This window comes from Dendrobates tinctorius, unplaced genomic scaffold (genome assembly GCF_039654945.1).
Source record: "Dendrobates tinctorius isolate UK_male_01 unplaced genomic scaffold, ASM3965494v1 ptg000174l, whole genome shotgun sequence".
Classification (NCBI taxonomy): Eukaryota; Metazoa; Chordata; class Amphibia; order Anura; family Dendrobatidae; genus Dendrobates; species Dendrobates tinctorius.
Window position 1 is genome coordinate 1,599,240 of NW_027361841.1, and position 23,274 is coordinate 1,622,513.

Consider the following 23,274-nt stretch of genomic DNA (forward strand, 5'->3'; position numbering starts at 1 on the left):
ACATCACTTCATTGTGTCAGCTGTGTACTGCGGAGAGTCAGCGCATCGGAGACACCGAGATAGGAGCAGAGCACCAGGGAGTGGGACGAAGTATGTGGTGTTCTTTTTTTCATGCATATGGGATGTTTGGGAGGGCATGAAAAGGCTATGGGGGTGACATGCTGCACATGGGGAGGCTACGGGGCTCATGCAGTACATAGGGAGGCTGTGTGGGGCCTCATGCAGTATATGGGGAGGCTATGTGGGTCTCATGCCGCATACGGGGGAGGTTGTGTGGGACACATGCCGCACATGGGGGATGCTGTGTGGGGCCCATGCCACATATGGGGGAGGCTGTGGAGGAGTTCATGCGATATACAGAAGGGACTGTACTCGGGTTCAAACAATATATAGGGGATGTCAGCATACTTAATTCTGCTCAATATTAAGTGATACAATTAATATTAATATAATTATCAATAATATTGATATTAATATTGAGAATTTCAGCTTATTTGTTCAGCCCTCCACAACAGTCACGGTCTCTCATGTGGCCCCTCGGGAAAATAAATTGCCCACCTCTGGTATAGAACATTATATGGGGGCCATTATACTGTAAGGAGCACTATATGGGGCCATTATATACTGTATGCAGCAATATATGGAGCATTATACAGTTGTGCTCAAAAGTTTACATACCCTGGCAGAATATGCTTTCTTGGCCCTTTTTCAAAGAATGATGACACCAAAACTTTTTCTCCACTCATAGTTATTGATTGGGTGAAGCCATTTATTGTCTACTGTGTTTTCTCTTTTTAAATCATAACGACAACCCAAAACATCCAAATGACCCTGATCAAAAGTTCACATACTTAATTTCTTAATACCGTGTATTGCCCCCTCTAACATCAATGACAGCTTGAAGTCTTTTGTGGTAGTTGTGGAAGAGGCTCTTTACTTTCTCAGATGGTAAAGCTGCCCACTCTTCTTGGCAAAAAGCCTCTAGTTCCTGTAAGTTCCTGCGCTGTCTAGCATGAACTGTGTGCTTGAGATCTCCCCAGAGTGGCTCAATGAAATTGAGGTCAGGAGACTGGGATGGCCACCCCAGAACCTTCAGTTAGTTCTGCTGTAGCCAATGACAAGTCAACTTGGCTTTGTGTTTTGGATCATTGTCATGTTGGAAAGTCCAAGTATGTCCCATGAGCAGCTTCCGGGCTGATGATTGCAAATTTGCCTCCAGTATTTGCTGATAACGTGCTTCATTCTTCCTTCCTTCAATTTTGACCAAGTTTCCTGGGCCCAAAACATCAGCAATCCAGCTTAGTGCTTTGCAGTAGGAATGGTGTTCCTTTCATCATCGGCCTTGTTGACTTCTCTCCAAACATTTATGGTTGTGGCCAAAAAGTTCAATTTTGGTCTCATCACTCCAAATTACAGTACCTTGTTCCAGAAGTTTTGAGGCTTGTCTCTGTGCTGTTTTGCATATTGTAGGTGAGATACTTTGTGGCATTTGCGCAGTATTGGCTTTCTTCTGGCGACTCGACCATGCAGCCCATTTTTCTTCAAGTGCCTCCTTATTGTGTATTTTGAAACAGCCACACCGCTAGTTTTCAGAGTCCAATATTTCAGCTGAGGCTATTTGTGGGTTTTTCTTTGCATCCCGAACAATTTTCCTGGCAGTTGTGGACGAAATTTTTGTTGGTCTAACTGACCGTGGTTTTGTTTTTACAGAGCCCATGATTTTCCATTTGTTAATCACAGTTTGAATGCTGCTGACTGGCATTATCAATTCCTTGGATATGTTTTTGTATCCCTTTCATGTTTTATACAGTTCAACCACCTTTAACCGTAGATATGTTGACAATTCTTTTGCTTCCCCATGACTCACAATCCAGAAACGTCAGTGGCTGGATGAAGGATGCAAGAGTCTGAATCCCAGAAACTCACTCAGCTTTTATGCACACACACTGATTACAAGCAAACAGGTCACAGGTGAGGATGTTACCTTTAGTAGCCATTCAACCCCATTTGTGTTAACTTCTGTGCATGTTATCAGGCCAAAATCACCAGGGTATGCAAACTTTTGATCAGGGTCATTTGGATGTTTTGTGTTGTCATTATAATTTAAAAATAGAAAACACAGCAGTTTGACAATAAATGGCTTCACCCAACCACTAACCATGAGTGAAGAAAATGTTTTGGTGTTATTCATATTCTCTGAAAAAAGGCCAAGAAAGCAAAAATTTTGCAGGGGTGTGTAAACGTTTAAGCACAACTGTATGTGCCATTATACTGTATTGAGCATTATATGGGGCCATTATCAACTGTATGGAGCAATATATGGGTGCCATTATAGTATATGGAGCTTTATACGGTGTCCATTATACTGTATAGAACATTATATGGGGCCAGAAAAATATTCAGGATTGAGAGTCCTCAGTAGTTGATACCTTTTAATGGCTAACTGAAAAGATGGTAATACATTGCAAGCTTTCGAGACTACTCAGGTCTCTTCATCAGGCTAGACTAATACAAAATCTGAAGTCACATATTTATGCACAATACAGCCTAGAAAAAATGCAATAGATAAGACAAGTGACGTGAAGCAGAACTATCAATATGGGAGAGGGAGAAACATAAATATAAACATTGGACCAGTTCATAGATAAGGAGTCTGGATGTTTTATGGTCCTCTGATTGGGGTCTAGTTCTGTGTTGCCCCGCAAGGTTTTAAAAGGAAATTCCTTAATTGATGTAAAAAGACATAAATCCATGCGACACATTCATTCCAGCACTGAGAGTGTCAAAGTTCGTCATAAATTTGTACTCCCAAACTCGTCTCTCTCTCTGAGATGTGAAGTTACCTTTCAATACCAGTAATTTCATATCCATGCTGCTGTGATCAGGGATACAGAAATGTTTTGCCACAGGTAGATCCATTCTTTTTTCTCTTATTGTGTGACGATGAGCATTCATCCTTGTTCTAAGCTTTTGCCCTGTCTCCCCCACATACAGACCCCCAGTTGGACATTTAGTACAAATAATTAAGTACACCACATTAGATGTAATGCAGGTGAAAGTACCTGGGATCTTGTAGTCCTGATGTGAGTTGGGGATCTTTATCTTGTCCGTGGTCATTATAAATGGACAGGTTTTACATTTTTTCTGGTTGCAAGGAAAGGTTCCTGCAGCTGTTGGAGAGGACAGGGAGCTTCTGACAATGATGCTTCTTAAATTTGGGGGCTGCCTAAAACACAGCAGTGGTGGGTCTGGAAAAATGGATTTTAATCGGGCATCTTTTTGTAGTAAAGGTTGTAATTTCCGTGCAGCTCCCCTTAGCACCTCCAGATTTGGGTTGTAGGTGACTACTAGAGGCACTCGGTTATTTTCTTCTTTAGCTTTGTAATGTAGCAGGTGATTCCTTGACAATCTGGTGGCTCTTGTAATTTGGTTTTCAATTGTTCTTGGATGGCAACCCCGATTCAAAAAGGTCTTTTTGAGGCGACCAAGGTGTTTGTCTCTATCCATGGGGTTGGAACATATACGATTATTATCTATAGCTAAGCCATCAGATACAGAGTTCTTTATGTGTTTTGGATGGAAACTGTCCCATTTAAGGTATGTTGGACGGTCGATTGGCTTCTGATACAGGGATGTCTCTATTTCATTGTTTTTTAGCTTAATGATGGTGTCCAAAAAATTAATCTCGGTACTGGAGTAGTTGAGTGTTAATTTGATGGTGGGATGAAATTGATTAAACTGTTCGTGGAACGTCTTTAGCTGTTGCTCAGACTCCGTCCAGATGATTAAAATATCATCAATGAAGCGGTAGTAGGCCAGGGGCCTGATGGGGCATGAGGACAAAAAATCGCTTTCAAGCTTGGCCATGAAAAGATTTGCATACTGTGGAGCCATTTTACTTCCCATAGCTGTGCCAGTCTCCTGTAGATAGATCCTGTTGTCAAATTCAAAGTAATTGTGGGTGAGGATGAATTTTATAAGTTTCACCACAGCATCAGCATCAGTCCCTGTGTTTTCCATGAAGAATTTGCAGGCATGTAAACTATCTTGGTGTGGGATATTAGAGTACAAAGATTCCACATCCATGGTGGCCAGGATGGTTCCTTCTGGCAGAGGACCTATTGCTGCTAGTTTATTCAATAGGTCAGTTGTGTCCTGAATGTAGCTGGATGTATCCTTCACCAGTGGTTTAAGAATACCCTCTACCCATCCAGATACCTGCTCAGTGAGGGTGCCCACACATGAAATAATTGGTCTTCCTGGATTTCCAGATTTGTGGATTTTGGGAAGCATGTAGAATGTCCCTATTCTTGGAGTCTCTGGTATCAGGTCATCGCCAGCTCTTACGGACTGGTCAGTACCGAGAATAATTTTTTGGACACCATCATTAAGCTAAAAACAATGAAATAGAGACATCCCTGTATCAGAAGCCAATCGACCGTCCAACATACCTTAAATGGGACAGTTTCCATCCAAAACACATAAAGAACTCTATGATCTATAGCCAAAGCCATCAGATACAATCGTATATGTTCCAACCCCATGGATAGAGACAAACACCTTGGTCGCCTCAAAAAGACCTTTTTGAATCAGGGTTACCATCCAAGAACAATTGAAAACCAAATTACAAGAGCCACCAGATTGTCAAGGAATCACCTGCTACATTACAAAGCTAAAGAAGAAAATAACCGAGTGCCTCTAGTAGTCACCTACAACCCAAATCTGGAGGTGCTAAGGGGAGCTGCACGGAAATTACAACCTTTACTACAAAAAGATGCCCGATTAAAATCCATTTTTCCAGACCCCCCACTGCTGTGTTTTAGGCAGCCCCCAAATTTAAGAAGCATCATTGTCAGAAGCTCCCTGTCCTGTCCAACAGCTGCAGGAACCTTTCCTTGCAACCAGAAAAAATGTAAAACCTGTCCATTTATAATGACCACGGACAAGATAAAGATCCCCAACTCACATCAGGACTACAAGATCCCAGGTACTTTCACCTGCATTACATCTAATGTGGTGTACTTAATTATTTGTACTAAATGTCCAACTGGGGGTCTGTATGTGGGGGAGACAGGGCAAAAGCTTAGAACAAGGATGAATGCTCATCGTCACACAATAAGAGAAAAAAGAATGGATCTACCTGTGGCAAAACATTTCTGTATCCCTGATCACAGCAGCATGGATATGAAATTACTGGTATTGAAAGGTAACTTCACATCTCAGAGAGAGAGACGAGTTTGGGAGTACAAATTTATGACGAACTTTGACACTCTCAGTGCTGGAATGAATGTGTCGCATGGATTTATGTCTTTTTACATCAATTAAGGAATTTCCTTTTAAAACCTTGCGGGGCAACGCAGAACTAGACCCCAATCAGAGGACCATAAAACATCCAGACTCCTTATCTATGAACTGGTCCAATGTTTATATTTATGTTTCTCCCTCTCCCATATTGATAGTTCTGCTTCACGTCACTTGTCTTATCTATTGCATTTTTTCTAGGCTGTATTGTGCATAAATATGTGACTTCAGATTTTGTATTAGTCTAGCCTGATGAAGAGACCTGAGTATTCTCGAAAGCTTGCAATGTATTACCATCTTTTCAGTTAGCCATTAAAAGGTATCAACTACTGAGGACTCTCAATCCTGAATATTTTTCTATCCACTGACTAACACGGTACAAAGATATACATCTTTCCTATATGGGGCCATTAACTTCTGTATGGAGCACTACTGTATATAGGACCATTATACTGTATGGATCATTATATGGGTCATTATACTGTATGGAACATTATATGAGGCCATTATCTACTGTATGTAACAATAAATGAGGTCCATTATACTGTAAAGAGCAATATATGGGGCCATTATATTGTATGGAGCAATATATGGGGCCATTATACTATATGGTACATTATAAGGGGCAACTATATATTGTATGGAGCACTATAGAGGGCCATTATACTGTATGGAGGACTGTGGTACCCATAATACTATGAGGATTATGTGATCCCCATAATTCTGTGTATCGAGGACTATGTAGTGCCCATAATACTGTGTGAAGCAATACATGGAGACTACAATACTGTATGGAGCAATATATGGGGCCCATAATAGTGTATGGAGGACAATACAGTCCTGGTGAAACCTGCAGAGCATTTAGCAGGGGTTTGGACACGATGACCCTTGAGGTCTCTTCCTACTCTAACATTCTATGATTCTATCTACAATGAAAAGTCTGCAGTCACTCTGTGTAACTGCAGATTTTTAAATCAACCCCCAGCGCATGCAACCTGCTTGCCGAGGATTCGCTGGTCTATCTTGAAGTCTTTGAAATGGCCACATCAATTCTAAAAGCCTTGTTCTTGTTCCATATAGCATTCCATAAGGGAATATTTGTGCTTTGAGGATGAGGGTAAGAAAACACATTCCAAAACACTTTACATTTTAGAGGGGACTTGTACAGACAATGAAAGACATTACAGAATAACAATAGTCACAAATTCTCTACCTGGCTTCTTCACTTTTTTCCACTGACATCCCCACTATTATCATGGGTGACTTCAACATCCCTACTGATACCCTTCAGTGAACAACCTCCAAACACCTGTCCCTTACTTCATCTTTTGGACTTCCTCAGTGGTCCTCCTCAGCCACCCACATAGACGGACATACATTACACCTGGTCTTCACCCGTCTCTGCTCTTCAACTACACCACCTCCCCTCTCCCTCTATCCGACCATCATCTACTCACTTTCTCATCCCTGTCCTCCTCTCCTGTCACCCATGTCCAGCAACATGCGCACCCCCGCAGAAGCCTTGCACACCTAGACACCCACACACCCTCTGACTCTATTCTACCACTGGCATCCCTATCCTCACTCCACAACACAGACAGTGCCACTGCTTTCTACAATGCCACTCTCGCATCAACTATTGACGCGGTCACTCCTCTCGCTCATGGCAGATTGAGACGTATCAACAGACAACCCTGGCACAATAACATCACTAAAAAGCTTTGACTTTTGTCCAGGGTTGCAGAGCGGCGTTGGAAAAAAACGAATTCGCAAGATTTCACTGCATTCAAACAGGCAACACTCGCTTTCACATCTGCCCTCACCTTTGATAAACAGGCCTACTTCATAACCCTTGTATCTTCCCTATCTTACAACCCGTTATTCAAAATTTTTAACTCCATCCTCCAGCCCCTCCAACCTCCCTCATCTGTGCTGAGGACTTTGCTACACACTTCAAAAATAAGACTGACCAAACAAGGCAAATCTTTGTTCAGCCACCACAACCCCTTTATATACCAGACCAATGCCCAAACCCCATAACCTCCCTCTCCAACATCACTGAATGGGAGCTTGTATCCTCTCCAAATCACACCTCACCACCTGTGCACTCGACCCCATCCCATCTCCTCCCCAACCTCACCACCACTCTTATCCCATCCCTAACCCACCTCTTCAACCTATCACTAACTTCTGCTACCTTCCTTTATGCTTTCAAACATGCCACAATCACACCCATCCTTAAAAGCCAACTCTCGACCCAACCACTATGTCCAGCTATCACCCAATATTGCTGCTCCCATACTCCTGGAGCAGCATGTCCACGCTGAACTTTCCACCCACCTCTCATCTAACTTGCTCTTTGACAATCTACAATCTGGTTTCCTCCCCCATCACTCCACTGAGACAGCCCTGACCAAAATTACTAATAACCTACTTAGAGCCAAAGTGGACAATACTCTATACTCCTCCTTCTAGACCTATCCTCTGCTTTCGACACAGTTGATCCTTAACTCTGAAGCCCGACTAATTAATCTCTACTACTCTCGCTACTACTCCGTCTCTCCCCTCTGCAAATCTCTTCACTGGCTCCCATTCCCTCAGCGTATCCAGTTCAAATTACTAATACTGACCTATAAGGCCATCTATAACCTGTCTCCTCCGTATATCTCTGAACTAATCTCTCGATATCTTCCCTCCTGTAATCTCTGGTCCTCCCAAGACCTCATTCTCTCCTCCACACATTCACTGCTCACCCAACCACCTCCAAGTCTTCTCTTGAATATCCAAAGAGAACATATATTCCCTTAAAATTACACTATAATTATAAATATTAAAACCACACCTGCCCCAGTGAACACATTGGTAAATACCAAAAATCTGGAAATAGACCACAAAAAGCCCCACAAAACCCCGCGATAAACCTGACTCAATGCCTGCCTTGCTGTGGAGGTTGGCACCCTAAGCTGATAGGGTGTACCAGATTTTTAAAAAGCACTGGAGGATTCTCCTAGCAGATCCTAATTTGAAGGATTTGGTTACACCAAAACCGAGCATCACATACAGAAGGGGTAAATCTATCAAGGATCGGCTAATCCATAGCCTTCATCAGAGGCTCAGGAGGACTGGAAACTTGGCTGGACAGAAAACCCTTGAGTTTTTTCAGATGTGGTAATTGTTCCAGGTGTGGGATGATGTCTCAATGCAAGACCTTCTGCAGTGCTGTGAATGGCAGGACCTATTGCATTAGGGACTTTGGGAAATGCAGATCCACGGGGCTGGTGTACAAGGCAACGTGCACCTGCCCCATGGACTACATTGTAAAAACCTTGAGAGCTGACGGTGAGGGTGGCGAGCATCTGAGTGATAGCAGAAATAAAAGGGATACACCGGCCGCTCGCCCTATGAATGAGGTACATGTGTGGACACCTGGGTGACATCTTCTCAAGCAGGATTGAATTGGTTAGACCCAACATTCGGTGTGTGTGTGGGGGGTGATCTTGACAAGATCATCCAGAGAAGGGAGACAAGAGTGGATCTATAGGCTCCAATCCTTCTCGCCCAAAAGGTCTGAATGCCTGTACTTTGGCAAGAATCTGCACTTTGGGAGTATTCTTGGTGTCATTGCTCTTAAACTTTTGGGTTATTGTTATCATCATTGCATATTATGATGTTTTTTTACATATTCTGCATTTGACAGGAGTTTATAGTTTTTCAGATATTTATTTTCTATTTTGATTTCTTTTCTGCATATCTGGTTCACAGTCATTGCCTCCATAGATTTATTTGGTTATTATGCTGTTAATATTTTGATTATTATGCGGTGGTCCCTTGTATAGAATATGCTCCACGATTTGTAGTTTGCATCACTTTTTTGATGCGTTACACAACTTGGAACGCAAAGGTAACGTAGCTTCTGGTCTTGCGTGGAATGCATGTTGCATCATGTGCTTTCGAACATGCGCTAAATGAATGTATGCTATACCGGAAACTATGGAATAATTGCTTCCGGACATGCTCGGAGCGTTGGAATGCACGCTGTAAAGCATGCATATATAGCTCTATATAGTGGAACACATGGCAGGAGGGATGATGGATATCTTTCCGGTATTGTATGGGACATATGCCATAGAGAAGGGATGACCTGCTAATTAGGTACGTGACATGGGTAATTAAATCTTTGTGACCCGGTTTACTATTCGGACGCCGACTGGGCAGTCGCAGCACATTAGTTCGTTTATTAATTGATGGGGGTTATTTAAGTCTGTTCAACTCTGACCGCCGGCTTTGCTTTATTCATCATGGCCTCCTGATGAACTGTCACAGTGGAAAAACGTGTCGGGACGCAACGTGTATACAATAAGTGATCTCTGTTATGGCTCTTAGTTATTGCTAATGCCAGTGCATTAACTACATTTGGCTTGTACCTACAAGTAATAGCCATCTGATCCGATTGTTGATATCCTTGAGCAGAAATCAATGTATGGCATGAAAATTTAATATCATGATCATTTTTTCAATTGATTTTGGTCTACAGTATACCTGCTAGCTCTTATTTTCTGCTTCCTTCATCTCTTCACTATTATACATTGTTTCCCCACCTTTTTATTATAGGGTGATGTAGGGGAGTGAGGGATAGTCTTTGGTGAGTGGGGGCGCCAAATTAGTTTCTTAGGGTGCCAACCTCCACAGCAAGACAGAAATTGAGTCAAGTTTATCGCAGCACTTTGTAGTGCTTTTTGTGGTCTATTTGCAAATTTTTGGTATTTACCAATTTGTTCACTGGGGCAGGTGTGGTTTTAATATTTATAATTAAAGTGTAATTTTAAGGGAATATATGTTCACTTTTGATTTAAATCCTTTGTCAAATTTGATATTGGTACAAAAATTCTCCCGAATATCACCCATCTTCTGGAATTCATTGCCCCAACACATCCGACTATCAACCACATTCAGAAACTTCAGACGGAACCTGAAAACCCAACTCTTCAGGAATGCTTACAGCCTGCAATGACCCCGCTGCCTCCTCACCACTACCGGAGGTACCGGCCTCAACATCATCGGAGCTGGTGCACCCCCCAACCTACTGTCTCCTTCCCCACCATCCTGTAGAATGTAAGCCAACAAGGGCAGGGTCACCTCCCCTCTGTATCAGTCTGTGATTGTTAGTTTGTTTACTGTAAATTATATCTGTAATTTGTATGTAACCCCTTCTCATGTACAGCACCATGGAATCAATGGTGCTATATAAATAAATAATAATAAACAAATACCAAGAGGAGTGAGGGCCCTGCTTACAATCTAGACACGAAGGTGGATGGTAACAATTGCTTGTATTGTACAGTCGATCAATATAAATAAAATGTTCATGTTATGCTGCATGAACCGGTCACTAACTGGTATGTGTACGGACACAGCATAATGGTACGCCTACGTCGGACACCCTCCCTTTGATGTGGGCTCCGGCGGTGAGCCCACATTTTCGCAGGACATGTCAGCTGTTTTGAATAGCTGACATGTGCCCACAATAGCCGCGGGTGTAATCGCGATCCACCCGCGACCATTAACCCGTAAAACGCCTCAGTCAAACTCTGACAGCAGCATTTAATGCTTCCAGCGTATGCGCAGCCCGGACGACGCAACATCCAGAGACATTAGAAAAAAGGCTTCTGCCACTCACATTTGCACGAGCCCCCACTGGACCAGCGTCGGCGCTTCCAGAATCAGACACCAGCATTACAGGCAAGTCAGCCATTCTGTCAGGCAACCAGGTTAGGCCTGGGTAGCTCTTCATGTCCCACGACTATCCTTCTCCTCAACAATTTCAGGATGTAAGTTCCCTCTCCAAGGACAGGAAACCAAACTGATGAGATGGAGAGGCGCCGCCCTTTTATTCTGTAGGTTTCCTGTCCTTGAAGGGTGGATCCCCGCTCTCAAGCTTTGTTGTCATGTGTGGTAGGAAAAAAAAAACCTAAAAGAGAGACACCTTTAAAAGAGGTGCAAAACTTACAGAGAAAAAAAGCGCAAATACTAAAGCCACTAAAAAGGAGCAAATTACAGCCGAAAAATGGAGAAACAGCAATAATGAATATGAGCCTCAGTGTTTATACTCTCATTTTTCTTCAAGTTAAGGGAAAATATACTGGAGACAATTTCTTACCATTGCTTACAACAAATGGTTATAGCTCAGAACTCATGTAGAGATCAGGGATGAAGCTACAGAAGGACTAGTAGTGGCATGTACGGATAGGGACGTAATACCTACGCCTCATGCAATTCAAAATGGGGAAAAATTCCAGGTATTCCCATTCTTCAGCTCTGTAAACAATCAGCAATTCTCCTTGGTTTTTGAAGGCATTAGGGTAGTTTGCAGAGCTGATGCAGACCACCAGACACAGGCTACATTCAAAGTCATTTTCAAACTACCTATATATCATACACCACCTAAAGAGGAATTCCCATCTCAAACATTTTTGGTATATGCAAACACTTTGGAGTCCTACATCTAAATTTAAAATTGGGTAGTCCTGACCACTTTCAATGGAGAAGTGAAAACACATCTCTATTCACTTTCAAGAAGTTCCAAAAATAGCTGAGCAATAGTCCAAGGACCTCTTTTCTTGAGTGTGTATGGCCAAATTACTGCTATAAAAGTCTGAAATGGAAATAACCTTTTAAAGGGAATCTGTCACCAGGGTTTTGCCACCTAATCTTGAAAACAGCAAGATGTAGAGGCAAAGACTCAGAATCCAGCGAAGCATCACTTACTTGGGTAGTTGCAGTTTTCTGCAATCACAGTTAAATCAGCAGGCAATTATCACCAGAGGACTAGTAAACTTGCTATCATTAGCTCTGTATAACCCCACCCACACCACTGGAAGTTTACTGCCTATGCACGCTGTACACAGAAAACAGCCAATCAGTGATGTAGGCGGGGTTATACAGAGCTCCGCATTCAGAGAACTGCTAGATATGCAACAGATAAATCAGTGATTTTATCGAAACTGTGGTAATCAACTTAAAACTGTTCTTTTACCACGTTACCACATCATGCTACTCTCAGATGGGGGAAACAACTTCAATACCAAGAAAAGAAAAAACAAACACAGGTTGTACAAGAGCAATAAAAAAAATTAAATATTTATTTGAATAACAAGTTTGGAGTTCAAGCTGCAATGTTGGCAATGTCAATTTTCTTTTTATTAGATCACAAACTCATGCACCAAATTGGAAAAGGAAAGAGCTACCAACTACTTAACAGCTGCTGATTTATAAAGAAAAAATATAAAGGCATGTAATCACTATACAAAATATAAAAATGTATGAAACACTATCAACCACAGAACAGAAAAGTTATTGATTATACTTAAAGTGTTGTGTACTTGCTGTATGTGTGCGCACATTTAGAATTACTGAAGTGACTTAAGTTACCTTTAGCTTTCTTTGCATGTGGTCTGCAATAATGTTGTACTTTAAACAGATCTAACCACGCGGAAATTTTATGTGCTACTAATAAGAAAGAACTTTGTTAATATGGTAAATATGAGATTTACAGAGGAAAAAAAAAAATCTTCTTAAACAGAAGTGCTTTAAGCTAATGGTGCACTCTTAAGCCCACTCAATGCTGCAGTAAAATGTGTACCTGGCATAGAAATGGTAAGAGAGCACTACATTAAGGAGAAGTGGAGGGTACAAGGCTATAAGAGCGCAAGCCTAAATAAGTCTAGTCTTTTTTTTAATAATTAAAAAAAAAAATCATGCACCCTCCTGCTATGATCCACAGCTAATTTATTTATTGCCTCTCCATAATAACCTCCAAAGCCATCCAACATTGTCAGATCAATAGTGATAAATACACATATATAAATGAAGACACTAACTGCTTCTTTGACACTACTAATGGCAATGTCTGTGCTGAGTGAAAGCACCTTTAAAAAAAGAGCCTATGCGGCAAGAGATAAGTGTCTATAGATTCAAAATGAATCAACTGTATCGGATAACAATTCTTCAACTTAGAAGCTGCCTCAATATTAGGTGCATCTTCAGTTAATGTAACAGGAAGGAGGGAAAAACAGACAGATTATAAAAAAAAAAATACAAACAAAAAAACAAACAAAAACAAAAACGAACAAAAGGCAATGATTTTTTTCTTTACTTCTTAAATCCTACCCATTCGCATAACTGACTCAAGGCCACAAAATGGGCAGACACCATGATATATATTTATATATATATTTTTCTTTACAATTATTTAAATTGTATGATGGTAAAGTATAAGGTCTATTTAAAAACAAAACAAAAAAAAGCTAGGTAAGCCTAAATTAAGAGGTGGCGCCGGGCGTTGGGTTTACATTTTGAGTAGCAACTTGAGGGGCAACTTCTATGATCCGTGGCTTATCTATGATTCTGGCAGTGCGGTTGCCCTTTTCTACGATTCCAATGATCCATGCTTGATGACCTTCTCCATACTTTGGTGACTTTATCTCAGCACAAAACCGTGCAGCCTGTTCTCGTGGTAAACAGATTAGGAGACCACCTGCAAAGAGAAGAAATTGTGAATATTGCAGGGTAAATACTTACATTTGCATGGTTTTAAAAACAGACGCATATTAAAATAACAATGTTCCTTAAAGGGAACCTGTCACACCCCCCCAGGCATTTTTAAGTAAAAGAGACACCTTGTGCAGCACTATTGCTGCATTCCGTCAATGTGGCTCTTTTACTTAGCTTCCGTTCCATCGCAGAAATAATTGTTTTTAAAATTGGTAAAAAATACCTGAATTTTGACAGGGAGGCAGGTCTTTCCCCCTCTGACAGACGCCTCGCAACCATCAGTCATTTCTTTCTTCAGTATTTGGCGCCGCCTCCTCAGCTTCTTTTGAAGTCGTGGCGCCTGCGCTGTACTATATCTTCTTGGGCATGCGCATTTAGCGCTGCCCGTGCTCTCACATCATATCCCAGCCTTCCTATCACGCGGCCAGAGATCCCTCCCCGCAGTCGCTTATGATTTATTCACACTGCGGGGCTGGGAATCTTGGGCATGAAGGATGCAGAGAACTACTGCGCATGCCCAAGATTCCCAGCCCCGCAGTGTGAATAAATCATAAGCGACTGCGGGCCGGGATCTCTGGCCGCGCAATAGGAAGCCGGGATGTGATGTGAGAGCACTAAATGCGCATGCCCAAGAATATATAGTACAGCGCAGGCGCCACGATTTCAAAAGAAGCTGTGGAGGCAGCGCCAAATACTGAAGAAACAAAATGAGTGATGAATGCGAGGAGTCTGTCAGAGGGGGAAAGACCTGCCCCCCTGTCAAAATTCAGGTATTTTTGACCAATTTAAAAAAAAGTTATTTCTGCAGTGGAAGGGACGCTAAGTAAAAGAGCCACATTGACAGAATGCAGCATTAGTGCTGCACAAGGTGGCTCTTTTACTTAAAAATGCCTGGGGGGGTGAGAGGTTCCCTTTAATGAGCATATATTTACCCTTTTATTACTGAAATGTACACATTTGAGAGATTACCAATGGATTCAAAGTGTGTGGTTTCCCACAAATATAAATAAAATTAAAATCAATCAACCATGCCAATATCATATCTGCCAAAATGTTGAACAATCAGGCTACATACTCAGCTTAAAAGGGGTTTTCTCAATCTACCTAAGGGGTTGCCAGCCTTAGAGTGACTGCAGACTTTTGAATCCTGCACGCTGGGAAGATTGTCTGGTGCTGGGAGAGGGCGGTTATGTGACCACAAGTATGCAATTTGCATTAGTCCAGCCCATTTTGACTAGATGTATCCAGCCTTGCTCAATACATTTACATTAAGCGAGGCTGGACACGTCCAGTCGGCATGTGACCACATGTATGCAAATCACATACTTATAGTCACGCATTTGGTGTTGTCAGCATGCAGTGTACGCCATGTGAGAATTCACACACAGAGTGACAGAAGAATTGTACTCCAAGGCTGGACAACCTCTTTAAAAAACAAACGCCCATCAAAGTTTGTATCCTCTTAATATATTGCAATCATCATATTATATAGCACTGTCTACTTACAATTGCTCACTTTGCCAATCTATCCAGCTAATTCTTCTCTTTATCATTAGTTTTATGACATCAAGTGATTAAAACCTGACTAGCCAATCCTTCTAAGCTCTATGTAAAAAAACAGGAAGTCTATTTTCTCTGTATGAGTCATGAGTCACTGCAAAAGTTGAGGCTAGCAATTGGATTTTTTTCGTTTGGTGCCTGTTACCAAAGAGCTCGACTACAGCTTGGAGCAGTGATCGATCTCTTGTAGAGTCAAAAGGAGAACAAAGTCTATTAGAAAAGAAAACGTGATCATTGCAAACTTGCTTATTTTAACATGGTCTACCTGGCTATACCCATATTACAAAATTACTTTGCTCACTGCTAGTAACATCATGTAAGCATTTCTGAAAGAATCACCCAATGTAATACATTCACATTACTGCAAACATCTACAGGAACAGAGGTCTCCTGGACAAGATTAATGGATTTTTGAAGAAAAGTGGCTTAAGGTCCTTTTCCACAGGCAGATAATAGTTTTTTAAGGAGCAATGATTGATGATATAGAACAGCGCTCTTTGCACTTACTTCTACAATGTCTACAAGTAGTATTCAACCCCCTGCAGATTTAGCAGGTTTACACATTCGGAATTAACTTGGCATTGTGACATTTGGACTGTAGATCAGCCTGGAAGTGTGAAATGCACTGCAGCAAAAAAGAATGTTATTTCTTTGTTTAATTTTTTTTTAAATTGTGAAAAGTTTATTCAGAGGGTCATTTATTATTCAACCCCTCAAACCACCAGAATTCTGTTTGGTTCCCCTAAAGTATTAAGAATTATTTCAGGCACAAAGAACAATGAGCTTCACATGTTTGGATTAATTATCTCTTTTTCCAGCCTTTTCTGACTATTTAAGACCCTCCCCAAACTTGTGAACAGCACTCATATATGGTCAACATGGGAAAGACAAAGGAGCATTCCAAGGCCATCAGAGACAAGATCGTGGAGGGTCACAAGGCTGGCAAGGGGTACAAAACCCTTTCCAAGGAGTTGGGCCTACCTGTCTCCACTGTTGGGAGCATCATCCGGAAGTGGAAGGCTTATGGAACTACTGTTAGCCTTCTACGGCCTGGACAGCCTTTGAAAGTTTCCTCCCGTGCCGAGGCCAGGCTTGTCCGAAGAGTCAAGGCTAACCCAAGGACAACAAGGAAGGAGCTCCGGGAAGATCTCATGGCAGTGGGGACATTGGTTTCAGTCAATACCATAAGTAACGTACTCCACCGCAATGGTCTCCGTTCCAGACGAGCCCGTAATGTACCTTTACTTTCAAAGCGTCATGTCAAGGCTTGTCTACAGTTTGCTCATGATCACTTGGAGGACTCTGAGACAGACTGGTTCAAGGTTCTCTGGTCTGATGAGACCAAGATCGAGATCTTTGGTGCCAACCACACACGTGACGTTTGGAGACTGGATGGCACTGCATACGACCCCAAGAATACCATCCCTACAGTCAAGCATGGTGGTGGCAGCATCATGCTGTGGGGCTGTTTCTCAGCCAAGGGGCCTGGCCATCTGGTCCGCATCCATGGGAAGATGGATAGCACGGCCTACCTGGAGATTTTGGCCAAGAACCTCCGCTCTTCCATCAAGGATCTTAAGATGGGTCGTCATTTCATCTTCCAACAAGACAACGACCCAAAGCACACAGCCAAGAAAACCAAGGCCTGGTTCAAGAGGGAAAAAATCAAGGTGTTGCAGTGGCCTAGTCAGTCTCCTGACCTTACCCCAATTGAAAACTTGTGGAAGGAGCTCAAGATTAAAGTCCACATGAGACACCCAAAGAACCTAGATAACTTGGAGAAGATCTGCATGGAGGAGTGGGCCAAGATAACTCCAGAGACCTGTGACGGCCTGATCAGGTCTTATAAAAGACGATTATTAGCTGTAATTGCAAACAAGGGTTATTCTACAAAATATTAAACCTAGGGGTTGAATAATAATTGACCCACACTTTTATGTTTAAAATTTATTAAAATTTAACTGAGCAACATAACTTTTTGGTTTGTAAGATTTATGCATCTGTTAATAAATCCTGCTCTTGTGTGAAGTTTGAAGGCTCTAACTTATTTGCATCTTATCAAACCTGCTAAATCTGCAGGGGGTTGAATACTACTTGTAGGCACTGTATATGCGTCAATCATCAACATGTGCCAACTGTATGGAGACAAACAGTCGTTACCATGGTAATTAATTCCCACACAGTTTGCATATTCCCGACAGCAGACTCACCGAAGGTGATATACTGCTAACCAACAACATATTTTAGGCCTGCATAACACAATCATGTTTACATGAAGCAATAATCAGAAAAGGAACATTATTAGGCTACATTCCCACAATGATAATTTGGTGAGTTTTTGATGTTGACCTGTTAAAGAAGTTGTTCACTACTTGATCAACTTCTTGTCATACCTCTCACTTGGCCCCGATAAAATAATAAAGCTTATGCTCACCTCCCATGCTGGCGGAGTTCACATGGTGTCAGCACTCGCTCTCTCGGGGCTCCCATGCTGTTCTTGTGACACGTGATGCAGGTGTCTAAGCAGCACTTGCATCAGTATCCCCACCTCGTGTCAAATTGAGCAAGAAGTCAGATCAGTTGTAGCCCGGACTTCCTCTTCATGTTCGATTTGTCCAAAGGTGGGGACTGTGACACCAGTGCTGATAGGGTGCCGGTGTCACAACAACCGCACAGCAGCCACGCGAAAGTGATTCCTGACACTGTGGGAATGGCGCCGTCACGGTAGGTCAATGTAAGCTTTATTATTTTATAGGGGCCAAACATTTTGATCAAGAAGGGGTTGTCCTAGCAGTGGACAACACCTTTAAGTAAATTAATTCAGTGCCAGATTCCTTGTTAAATATAATGAGATGGGGCGAGTCCTTATCATGACACCTAAAAATTTTGAGGGAATGCTTTTATTTCCTTCATTGTTCTAAGTAAATTAGTTTTTTAATTCACTGTGGTGTTGAGTTTATTTTTTCACATGCGTTTTTATCGCTGAGGTTTTTTTTTGTATGTCATGTTTTAAATAAAGCTGCTTTGTTTTTGATACTCCCTGGTATTTGGCTCGGACACAACTTTATTGATACGTATATTCATGTGCCGAATACATACCTTTTTGATGCATTTCTGCAGCGGACAGACAATAAAAACGTATGTGCTTCTTTACCTGCAGATTTTCCGCATCTAATGCAGTTCTATAGAAATAAAACTCAGCGTACCCGTAATAGAGATTGTCATGTTGCGAATTTAAACATGCATCATATTTCAGTTTATGCTGGGGAAAATAAAAGCACAGAAGGCATGAGATTTCTATAAATCACTCCACTTTGCTGAAATTGAAAGATGCTGCATTTTTGACACAGCAACAAAAACTCATTGTAGGCCAGGGTTCCCCAACTCCAGTCCTCAAGGCCCACCAACAGGTCATGTTTTCAGGATTTCCTTAGTATTGCCCAGGTGATAATTGCATCACCTGTACAATACAAGGGAAAACCTGAAAACATGACCTGTTGGTGGGCCTTGAGGACTGGAGTTGGGGAACCCTGTTGTAGGCAAACAGCCTAATGAAGGTTACCATGTTTTTTGGATTATAATTGGGTGCACCTTATAATCTGAATGTACCTTACCGGCTACGGTGGAGCGGGATCACAAGAGGCATGGTTCCTGCTGCAGGAGGCTGGTGGCAGCAGGAGTGGGTTAATGCTGTGAGCCCCGAATTGGGAGGATGGGGTGTCCTGGTGGTGAAAGGCTGCGGACTTTCATAAAATGTCGGTGGTGAGTGGACTCTCCTTCCCATTGATTTCCTTGTGGTGAGCTCCAGGAAAATGGATGACGCAGGTGGCACATGCACATATTGAAATCTCGGGAGCCGAGGTCTCACCTGCCGAAACCTCAGTCCCTGGCGCCCATTTTCCTGAAGTCCACTGCAGGGAAGTCAATGGAAAGGGGACTCTACTCACCGCCGACATTTTATGAAAGCCCAGGGCACAAGACACCCCCACCCCTCCTCCCAGCATGGTGCCCACAGCAATGCCCCACTCCTGCCGCCGCCACTGCACAAATGTATTGCAATGCATGAGAACTGTCAGAGCGCCTGTTACATCCTGCTGTTAGCTGAGTCTAAACAGAGCCAATCAGGTGCCAATGATGTCAATGTTCAGAGCCATCACTCTGTACTAGAATCCTAGTGCTTACAGGACTCTGGGAGAACCAAGTGCTGCAAGACCACTGACTATAGAGAAACGTCGTCGCTGCACGAGTTTTATTTACCATCGGCGGTCGTGAAGGGGTTAAACGGTTTTTCACTACTACAGAATATTCTCAAATTTGCGCCACATTTTACTTTGAAATTCCCACACAGGGTAGAAATTACATGAAAGGGGATAAAAAAAAACAAAACCAAGAGCATTTGACGCTATGTTCAGTAGTATGGAATAATTTTCCTGCAAGTACTTTAAATCCGAAAATATATTCTATGTACTTCTTTGCGTGAGCCAACCTCTTGTAGTGGAGAGGGGCTTTCAGTTACTTACCTGATGTCTCAGGGCAAGATCCATGCATAAGACCAAACATATTCCCACAAGCCTTGCTAACAGCAGCCATTTTGGCTAAGACAGGAAGGTTATGGATAACAAAAGAAACTTCATTCCGCTGCTGTTTGGCCAAGTTTTGTGCATGTCCTAAAATCCCGAATCCTGTTATATCAGTAGCAGCATGTGCATTAAACGTGTGCATAAGACCGGCAGCTGGAGAGAAAAGACAACACATGATCATTAATAATAATCATCTTTATATAGCCAACATATTCCGCAGCACATAACAGTTTCAAAACACAAGTCATAAGTAACAACGTTAACAATACAATAATTAAAACAAAATAAGACGCCCCTGCTCGTGAGAGCTTACAGTCTACAATGAGGTGGGGGAGATACAAAGTACAGGTGTGTATTTACAGTGATGTATTTACAATGATGGTCCAGCCATCTTGAGGGAGTGGGGGATGGATGGAGATAGTGAATGGGCTACACATGCACACTTACACATAGAATGACTTTGATTAGTGAACGTTAAAAATGTAATTAGAAAAGAAACCGGAAACATGGACATACTAAAGGTTAATACATAAGAGTGTGTCATTTTTACTGTATATTCTACTACAATACCAGTGATAATTTGGCATCAGGATCCATTTGGGGTTACCAATCTCCTCGAGAGCTGCTTTGTTTCTCTTTCTTACTTTTTTCCAAATAAAGCTTGGCAACAGAACACATTTTAGCAAGTCCTAGTAAAAGTATAACCTCGTCCAGGTAAATATGGCTTAGGCTGGTTTCAGACTTGCGTTCAGGAGGGCTGCGGATGGCTGCCTACTTCCTCCTTTCTTCCTCCCTGAAGCTCCACCTACTTCTGCGCACCCAATGTTAAAGACAGGTACGCAGGACGCATACTGAAGTAGGCAGAGCTTCAGGGAGGAAGAAAGGAGAAAGTAGGCAGCCATTCGCAGCCCTTCTGAACGCAAATCTGAACCTAGCCTTAGTATAAGGCCTCCTTCCCACATCTGTATAAAACATAGAATGCCTATGTAGCAGCAAGGTGGCTCAATAGTTTGCTCAGTTGATTTGAAACGCTGGGGTCAAATCCCACTAAGGACAACATCTGCAAAAAGTTTGCAAGAGTTTCCTCCAGGTATTCCGGTTTCCTTCAACAATCCAAAGACATACTTATAGGGAATTTAGATTGTGAGCCCCAATGGGGCTAAGCGGTAATAAAGTCTGTAAAGCACTGTGAACATGATGGCACTATATAAGCATAATAAGCAATAATATACAGTATGTATAATATATGTTGATGCAGATTATGCACAGATCAGCAAAAAAAAAACAATAAGACAAAAAAAGACAAACACTTTGCACAGTTTAAAATAAGTAAACCTATGTATACCTTACTGATCTGTGTTTTTAAATAATTTTATGGGTTTTTTTTAGAAATAAACAGGGTAGGGAAAGGAAGGTAGGAAGGGAGGGAAGGGAGTGGGGAATAAACAACCTTGTACAGGTATGGAAAAAAATTTAAAAACTAGAGAACCTACAAATAGGCATAGAATAACATATATCAAATAACAACATAAAAGAAAAAAAAAAATTGACAATCCTTATTATGGGGTAACATTCTTGGAAGGAGATACAGCATCCCAGTACTAAAGCGCCCAGGTTTAAACTTCAAAATATAGTGCCTCTTGTCGAGTCTATTTGATATGAAATTTGTTGTTCCAGGTCTTCCATTTTTTTGAGTATTTGTGAATGTGATTGTTGTTAATCGCAAATCTGCGTTCTAAATCGCTGTGTTGGCCTATCTTGTCAAGTATGTCTGAAAACTTGGGAACCTCTGCTTTCTTCTTACTGTGTAGCCTAGCCTCAGGCGCCTTGGAACAAGACATTATTGCAGAAGGATGGTATTAGAGGGAGGCATGGAAGTGCCTATCCGCAGAATATTTAAAAATTGCTAATGGAAAATAGACATTATATATATATATATATATATATATATATATATATATATATATATATATATACATACATACACACACACATACATACAAACACATACATACGCACACACACATATATAAATTTTATATAACAGTCTAATATAATTGAGTGGAATTATAAAACCACAAGGTTTGTGTTGGTCACTATATAAGTTCCAATTGGTATTGAAACGTGATAATGGGAATCACTGTAACCATCATTTTGTAAGACCATTAAAATTGATTATAAACTACTGTCTGAAATTTGGGGAGGCAGCTGGTTATATATTTTAAATAGCAAGTTGTTGCAGCGGTTATGTCAAGCAATAACTGATGGTCTGCGGCCACACAATGCAAGAGACATTAGAATTAATCTATAGGCTTGAGAGGTACAGTAGCATTATACAAAAAAAAAAAAAAAGATAGAGGGGGGGTTAATAGATATTAGACTAGTAATCCCACAGTAGGGGATCCTAAACCGACTGCCCAAAAATATACTGTATGTAAAGAGCAACAGCAGTAGATTAAAATAATAGAATAATATCTACCACATACTGTAGTGGATTCAAATGACTTGGGAATGTGTAATAACTGAAAATCTGAACTTTCAGACAGTGGGTTATAATCAATTTCAATGGTCTTACAAAATGATGGATAGAGTGATCCCCATTATCACTTTTCAAGACCAAGAGGATGTCATATAGTGATCAACACAAACCTTGTGGTTTTAAAAATGCACTCAATTATATTAAATTGGTAAATAAAAGTTAATTTTTAGTCACATTTTAGAATCTTTAGTTAAGGTCTATTTGCCATCGACAATTTGTAAATCAGTATTAAATACCCTACTCTGATTCTTTTTGAACAAGTGAAGGAGCAATATCTGCAGAAGCTAATTCACAGACAGCTCTGCACTAAAATTTGCATTTGTGGATTTTCCGCTGTGAATCTTTTGAAAGTAACTGATGGAATTGCTCTAGAATATTTTTAAACAATTTTACTCTGTATAAATCTATTATTTCCATGATCATTTCAAAATTAATTTAGAATTCTCAAGTTGGTGTGATTTATTGCCCTCCCAAAAGAGGCAGTAACTGCCACAGGAATTTGTAATTTCACTGCACCCATAAATTGCCATGGAGCCCTAGGCTTAGTGGACATTGCAAATATACACACGTGGTCAAAATTGTTGGTACCCCTCCTTTAATGACAGAAAAACCCACAATGGTCATGGAAATAACTTGAATCTGACAAAAGTAATAATAAATCAAAAAGCTATGAAAATGAACAAATGAAAGTCAGATATTGCTTTTCAACCATGCTTCCACAGACTTTAAAAAAAATAAAAAATA

The 23,274-nt window shown here is 41.3% G+C and overlaps 1 protein-coding gene across 3 annotated transcripts in view; it reads right to left on the bottom strand.

The window, feature by feature from the left end:
* Nucleotides 1-12,408: 12,408 nt before the first annotated feature.
* SEPHS1 (selenophosphate synthetase 1) overlaps nucleotides 12,409-23,274 on the bottom strand; it is a 132,385-nt gene continuing 121,519 nt past the window's right edge. For all 3 annotated transcript variants that reach the window (XM_073551270.1, XM_073551269.1, XM_073551271.1), the window contains exons 8-9: nucleotides 19,932-20,144; nucleotides 12,409-13,834 (exon numbers count right to left, since the gene is read on the bottom strand). In XM_073551270.1, the coding sequence (XP_073407371.1) occupies nucleotides 13,620-13,834; nucleotides 19,932-20,144 (428 nt within the window). In that variant the 3' untranslated portion in view covers nucleotides 12,409-13,619. The remainder of the gene's footprint in view (nucleotides 13,835-19,931; nucleotides 20,145-23,274) is intronic.